The 8,119-nt window shown below is 34.5% G+C and overlaps 1 protein-coding gene across 1 annotated transcript; it reads right to left on the bottom strand.

Annotated features, from left to right (window-relative positions):
• Positions 1 to 4,188: 4,188 nt before the first annotated feature.
• Positions 4,189 to 5,869, bottom strand: LOC123938570 (importin subunit alpha-1-like). Its single transcript, XM_046000064.1, has one exon. It carries the CDS (start codon positions 5,852 to 5,854, stop codon positions 4,265 to 4,267), a length of 1,590 nt encoding a protein of 529 aa, XP_045856020.1. The 5' UTR covers positions 5,855 to 5,869; the 3' UTR covers positions 4,189 to 4,264.
• Between the last annotated feature and the right edge of the window lie 2,250 nt (positions 5,870 to 8,119).

Below are 8,119 nucleotides of genomic sequence, written 5' to 3'. Positions count from 1 at the left end.
AGGGTTTCCCTTTCTCCGCATCCTCGCCATCATCTGTCATTTCCAGACTTGTTAATTTTAGCCATTCTGACTGGTGTGAGGTGATATCTCATTGTGGTTTTGATTTGTATTTCCCTGATGCTGAGTGACGTGGAGCACTTTTTCATGTGCCTTTTGGCCATCTGGATGTTTTCTTTGCAGAAATGTCTGTTCATGTCCTCTCCCCATTTCTTGATTGGATTATTTGTTCTTTGGGTGTTGAATTTGCTAAGTTCCTTATAGATTTTGGATACTAGCCTTTTATCTGATATGTCGTTTGCAAATATCTTCTCCCATTCTGTCAGTTGTCTTTTGGTTTTGTTAACTGTCTCCTTTGCTGTGCAAAAGCTTTTGATCTTGATGAAATCCCAATAGTTCATTTTTGCCCTTGCTTCCCTTGCCTTTGCTGATGTTCCTAGGAAGATGTTGCTGTGGCTGAGAACGAAGAGGTTGCTGCCTGCATTCTCCTCAAGGATTTTGATGGATTCCTTTCTCACATCGAGGTCCTTCATCCATTTTGAGTCTATTTTCGTGTGTGGTGTAAGGAAGTGGTCCAATTTCATTTTTCTGCATGTGGCTGTCCAATTTTCCCAGCACCATTTATTGAAGAGGCTGTCTTTTTTTCCTTTGGACATTCTTTCCTGCTTTGTCAAAGATTAGTTGACCATAGAGTTGAGGGTCTATTTCTGGGCTCTCTATTCTGTTCCATTGATCTATGTGTCTGTTTTTGTGCCGGTACCATGCTGTCTTGATGATGACAGCTTTGTAATAGAGCTTAAAATCTGGAATTGTGATGCCACCAACTTTGGCTTTCTTTTTCAATATTCCTTTGGCTATTCGAGGTCTTTTCTGGTTCCATATAAATTTTAGGATTATTTGTTCCATATGAAGATTTTTTTTAAAGAAGTTAAATGTTTATTTTTCCTACAACTAAAATACAACATATTTTATTTAGTCCTTATCCATTATTCCTTTAATGTATTTATAGATTCTATTTGGGGGTTGTTCCAGTGTTTTTCCATTTTTGTTAGTGCAATTCTTTAATTTTGATAGGTTGTACTGTTTTCATCTCTAAGTGGCCAATAATATTTAGAAGCAAAGCAATTTTGCTGTAAGCTATATCAATATTTAATTAAATAGTTAATTTTGGTATAATGCAATTTAATCTTTAAAATGTTTAAAAAAATAGTTAAATTTTTATTTTTAAAGTCTGAATTTTGTGACATGACTTCATAAACAATTTACTAAAAATTTTGACCTATTGAGGATGTCTTGGTGAAATAAAAGATGGTCATGTTTAAATGTTCCATGGATACTTTATATTTCTTGGTATATAATATGTATAATTTGTCAGATCAAGTTTATCAAGTATATCAATTATGTTCCAATTATTGTTTGGACACATTTCCTTGTCAAGTATTAGGAATATATATTTTTAAATTCTCTTTGGCTATCATAATTTTTTCAATTTCCTTTTTACTTTAACTTTTTTTCATTTTTAGAAAAGCAATATATAAATGGTTCAGATCATATACTCTTGAACTTGTGCTGAAATTTTTTTTTCCTTTTGCTCTTAGAAGACTTACAAATATTCAATATTATAAATGCAACTTTTAGTTTCTATTTTAACTGGTAGACAACAATGTGCACATTTTACATAATGAAAATTAATATACATCTGTAATGCCTAAACTCTGACTAACATGATAGTCAGCTGAATACTTTTTAAGCATGTGCAGGATTTTAAACACTACCTTCCATATTTATCAGCTATGTGAGTCTGGGGAAATTTTTTAACTCATAGGTTTTATTTCCCAACTTTATGCTAGAAAAGTATAAACACACACAATTTCACACATATACCCTGGAGTATATGAGGATGTATTCTAATAGATATGTTTATTTATATAGATACCAGAAATAATGTACATACACATATACATACACAAATATCAGGAGTTTTATATATATGTATATATATATATCAAATATAATATACATATATATTATATTTGAGTTCATTCTAATCCTACACCATTCTTCCTTGTGTACTTGATTGATATTTCCCATCTTCCACACTGAGGAACCCAGCTCTAAGCAATAATATATTTGTTTATTGCTCAGTCCTACAAATTACAGAATATGGTTTTTAAAAATTATTAAACTCATATCATTATCTCAGAAATACCAAGCTTTCAGTAAGAGCACCTGTGTTTTAGCTGTGTACATGTGTTTTAGTTGTGTACATGTGTTTTAGCTGAGGTTTATTAGTTAAAATACTATGTTCAAATGTTACTTGATCAGATCATTTTTATTATTTTCGTTATATATTTTAGTTTATTTGTTCAGTTTGCTTTCAGTTTAGGATTATTTGTTCTTAACCCTCTCTCACATGCTCCTCCACCCTTGTTAATTACCAATTTCATTAGTGTTTGGTTTTTCATCAAGGAAGATAAGTGGCCAAAAAAATCTTTCATACACAAAATCTAGAATGCTTGTAAGGTTCCCAATATTTCATCATTATTCTCAATGTGGAGCCTTTTGTATGTGTATTTTAATAATATCAGAGGTCAGTTTCCAAGGTAAATTTCTTAAAGTAAGATTGTTCCATGGAAGGGTAAAGGGAAAACATAAGGTTTACAGATGCTCTAAAGTCATCTTTGTAGGGACTGGATCTTTTTTTCCTCCTACCAGTAATCCATGCAAATGCCTGTTTCCTAGTATCTTCATTAACAGCATACTGAAGAATATCGGAATTTGGGGCAATCCAAGGTTTATAAAACTGTATCTGTTTATGTTTACATATGCATTTCTCTTGTTATAATTGAATTTGATTTTTTTTTCTTTACTTAAGCATCTTATATCTTTTTTTGAGAAATATGTGTTCATGTTTCTCCTATTTTTCTCTCATGCTTTTTTGGTCTTTACAGCCTCAATTTTTATGTCTTTTACTTAATATGTACTTAATTTTTTGTAGCTAATGATATATTTTATAAATGTTTTCCCACATTTTTAGTTAGATTTATCAATCTGTTCTATTATTGCATCTTGATTTTCAGTTATAATTAGAAAACATTCCTCTATACCAAGATTACAAAAGAATACAAAGGATTCTATCCATGTTTTTTCTCTTGTGCTTATAGGATTACATTTTACATTGTATAAAATGTATCTGTGATCATTGTGTAAAATTATATCTGTGATCAATTTGAAGTTTTTTATTTTGTATTATTTGAGTAATGGATCTATTTATTGTCTTCTTTCAGATCACTATCCACTTCTAAATGCTCAATTTTAATTGTATGTCTTTATGAGTGTATTATAGATTATAAATTGTGTATTTAAAAGTTTTACCATACTATGTTTTGAAATCTTTTAAAATCTTATCAGTTTGTCTACATGCCCTGATTTTAACTGAGTATGGTGTGCTAATGTGTTCAGTGTTTTTAAAAAATTTATTTCTACTTACTTTTCTACAGTATGCCTTAATAGGTGTTTACTATGTTTTTAGAGGAAGAGCTATTCATGTGTCAGTTTTTGTTTTATTTTGTTTTGTTTTGTTTGCCTTTTAGTCCTAAAAGTATTTCTCATTAATTTTTGTTTTGTTTTGTTTGTTAGAGAGAAAGAGAGTGAGCATAGGAGCAGGAGGGAGGGGCAGGATAGGGCGAGAAAGAATTTGAGCAGACTCCACACCCAGTGTAAAGCCCCACACAGAACTAAATCTCACAACCCTGATATCATGACTAGAGCCAAAATCAAGAGTCAGACACTTAACCAGTTGAGCCACCCAGGCACCCCACTTCTTCTTCTTATTATTATTATTGGTGGGATTCTTCTCTTATATTCATATTAAAATCCCTACTTTTATTCCATTAGTATTTCCTTTTTCCTGTGTGTGTGTATTCTTGTCCACACTTTTATTTTCAACTTGTATCAATAATTTGTTTTTAAATGAGTCTCTTTTTATTTTTTATTTTTTATTTTTTTTTTTTAAAGAAAAGGGTGGAATTTAATCTTTATTTACAGACACTGCAAGAGAGGAGATTCCACATAGAAATAAGAAACCCACTGGGAGGAGGAGCTTCATACAGTTTGTACAGTTTGGAACTGGTCAAGTAGAGTTTTGTTGTAAAAAGTGCTACAATAACAAAACACATTTAAAAAGAGTTCTTAGTAGAGAAAGAGTAAGACAAACTTCTACCAAACAGAGCACACCACAAACAACGTTCTGCGTCGGCTGTACAAGCTAAAAGTTAAAGGTCCCAGCGGTGCCATCCTGAACCTGGAACGTATAGCCTTCAGAGGTAGTTTCTGGCACAACATTCTGATCTTCCTCTTCCTCTACAGAGAAATACTTCTCAATCAAGTTTAATGAAGCTTTGTACACAGACTCATTTTCATGGTTTTGTAGAGCCTCGATTTTGTCCAAACCTCCACATTCTTCGATCATTATACTAAGTTTCTCGGTTTCACCTAATTTCTCAGCAGCCTGAAAGATATTGGAAATGGCATCCAGAATGACCAAAATAATTTTGGTATCCTTCGCAGTTAAGAGGTTCATCAATGGTTCTATTATGCCACAATGGACGAGGTATACAATCTGTTCAACTGTCCCACCACTTGTATAGTTGGTCACAGCCCAGACAGCTTCCTTTTGTGTCTTAAAGTCTGCCTTAGAGAGAACACCAACGAGGAATGGGACTAATCCATGATTTACAACTTGCTGAATCTGGTCCTGGCGGCCAGCTGTGATGTTTGACATTGTCCACGTGGCTTCCTTCTGAATATTAGTTTTGGGGTTCGTTAGCAGGCTGGGAAAGACAGCAAGCGCTCCGGCATCTATTACAACCTGAGTCTGTTCATCTGTCCCAGTAACAATATTTCCTATGGCTCTTAGCGCAGGAGTCACAATGGGCAATTCAGTAGCTCCTAGAAGCTTTAAAAGCTGGGGCACAACTCCTGTTTTCACAACCATCTCAATCCGTTCATTTGGACCATCCGTCAGGTAGGAGATGGCCCAGCAGGTATCTGCCAAGACCTCTGGATCGTCGTGATGCAGGAGACGAATTAAGGTAGGAAGAATCTGCTCGACGGCATCTAGCGGGGGTGCGGGGTTCTTATTGCGACAAAGGTTTGAAAGTGTCCAAGTAAGGTTCCGTAAGTAGCCACATGCTAACGATGACATATCAGGAACTGCAAGGAGAGCCAGAAGTGGTTCAACTGCACCATACTTGATAACCAAGTCTCGAAAAACTGAACCGTCACCTGCAATGTTTCCTAGAGCCCACACAGCCTGTTCGCTGATGTGAGCGTGGGAAGATGCCAACAGGGAAATGAATGTTGGGATAGCGCCTCCATCCACCACAGCCTTGGTCTGTTCTGATGTCCCGGAAGCAATGTTAGTGAGAGCCCAAGCGGATTCAAACTGAATGGGACTACAATCGGTTCTGCCCAAGAAGGACACAAATTTTGGAATCAAACCAGCCCGGATTATGTTGTCTATGGGGGGCTGCTTTTCCCGAGAAAGCAGTTTCCTAGCAGCTTGAGTAGCCTGGAGCTGGCTTTCCAAATTGTTGCTATTTATGCCCTTGACAATGTCATCAACAGACCAATTTACAGTGCCCTGGTTGTTGCGGTTTTCCTGCAGTGGAGAGGTAGCATCATCGGGAAACGAGCTTACATTTCTCCTTTTCAGCATCTGGTCATCCTTCTTAGCTTTCCTCAGCTCCACATTAACTTCTATTCGACGCCGCCTCATTTCTGTACTGTCTTTCCCCTTGTTCTTGAATCTATTAAGGCGGGCAGCTGGTGAATTAGCATTCTCGTTGGTGGACATGGTTATTAGACAAAGGGAGAAAGCTACACGGCCGGCTCAGGCTTCCACCTAAATGAGTCTCTTTTTAGAGAATAGAGCTGAAGATTGCCTTACGATATAATTTTAATTTTTTTATTACTAAATAGAGCCCATTCAGATTATGGATATGCTTGATATATAGCAACTCTGTCATATTGCTTTATTTTATAATTATTTTAATTTATTATTGTTATACTATATATTATATCATACTAAATTATTATATATTATATTTTATTATAATATATTATTCTGTACTAAATATTATAATTTTTAATGGTCATATGCTACACTTACTCTATTTCTTTCTCATTATTTGCAGCTTGTTTTTGGATACTTGTGGCATTTAGAATGATTCATATATTTATTTTGTATCGTGTTTATATCTGTTATAATGTTCTCAGTCCTCTTCTATTAACTATTCCTTGCACATCTAGTTTGTCAAGTTTACATGATATAGTCTGTCTCCTACCTATTACACAACAGTAAATTATATTATTCTACCCCTTTTTCTCTACCTCATTTTCTACCTTGTGAACACTGTTGTCTTCCATAACACCTCACCTTTGTACTTTTGCCAGCTTTTTTTTTTAAACATTTTATTTATTTATTTGACAGACAGAGATCACAAGTAGGCAGAGAGGCAGGCAGAAAGAGAGGAGGAAGCAGGCTCCCTGCCGAGCAGAGAGCCCAATGCGGGGCTCGATCCCAGAACCCTGGGATCATGACCCGAGCTGAAGGCAGAGGCTTTAACCCACTGAGCCACCCAGGCGCCCCTGCCAGCTTTTTCAATCCCTTTTTGGTTGTATGAGATTCATTCTCTAGTACAGAGAAGGGCTTGTAAGAATAGTTTGCCCTGCAGAGACAGAATCTGTGCATATTTACAGTTCTTTCATAATATTTGAAGGATAGTTTTAATATAATTTTTTCCTTGCATCTATTTGTATTCAACTGTTTTAAAGTTGAATTTCTGTTTTCTGGAAATGATTTTGCCTGACTTGTCAAAGACATCTGCTGTTCTATATTCTTTTCCATTGACTTATAAAGGTTCTCTTCCTTCATTCTCAATCTTCAAAGGCTTGCAGCAGTGGCTCAAGTTCCAGTAGTAACTGTGTTGCAATTTGTCATCTACTTCTATGCTTATGAGTAATTTGAAAAATCAGGATGTTTTCCATCTCCTAGTAATAATGATCAAGGTTTAGAAAATGTGGGATTTTTTTCCTATGTCTTATTGATCTTACATTTGGTATTTTGGATAGAAAGATTTAATTCAAGTGGTATCCATTTTCTTCAAGCAAATAGAAGCCCTCAATTTTAGAAATTTTAGGTATTTTTTATTAGACCATGTATAAATTTCTAAGGTAACAATTCATCCATTTTTTTAAGTCTTAAAATCAAATACAATTCATTTCTGGGTAAACTGAATTTGATATACCTAAGATCTTTATGTCACTAAATTTAATTCACAGAATTATATATTTATGTAGCTTAAAATGTGCAGACCATTTGAAATTGCTTAACTTTGTCAAAACTTTCTTTCTTTTGGCTTCTATGTTACATCACTCTACCTTTTCCACTCTATGTTTCTGACCTCTGGTAATCATTTGCAGTCTTACTTTTCCATTTCTCTTTTTCCAATTGACATCTAAATGCTGAAATAAGCAAGGTCTTACTGTGGCTCTCACCTCTTCTCTAGTATTTTGTTTTCCTTGAATGATCCCATATTCTCTCATTATATCAATTGCAATGGATATACTAAGGGTTTCCTATCTCTTCACTGTTGGATCTGTTTCTCAACCTCCATATGAGTAACTCATTTGATATTGCCATCTTATCTTGTATAATTTGCTGAATATATAAATTTCTGATTAATTAAAATTGAAATAATATCTAATCCATTAGATTAATGTGCCAGTAGATTAAAATTGTGTATTTCAACCATCCAGCACAATGTCTGGCTAGTAATAAGTGATGTAATTAGCTATTGGTAATAGAAATTCAATGGGCATTTTTGGAAACTAAGGGAAAGATAACTGAGAGAGAATAATCTAAGAGACAGAGTTGAGAATAGGCTAGACATTGTTTCAGAAAACATAAGTAATCTGTCCTATGTGGAATGAAATCTAAGCTTTGCTTCTAGCTTTTTCTCTAGTCTTTGAATATGATACACTAATAATTTCTACTATTTTATGAACAGTGTAATCTCAATATCAATGACTTGAAGACACATAGATTTAAGAAGCCATC

This window comes from Meles meles, chromosome 3, assembly GCF_922984935.1.
Source record: "Meles meles chromosome 3, mMelMel3.1 paternal haplotype, whole genome shotgun sequence".
NCBI lineage: Eukaryota > Metazoa > Chordata > Mammalia > Carnivora > Mustelidae > Meles > Meles meles.
Note: the sequence above shows the minus strand (reverse complement) of the source record. Positions and strands in the feature narration are given on the sequence as shown.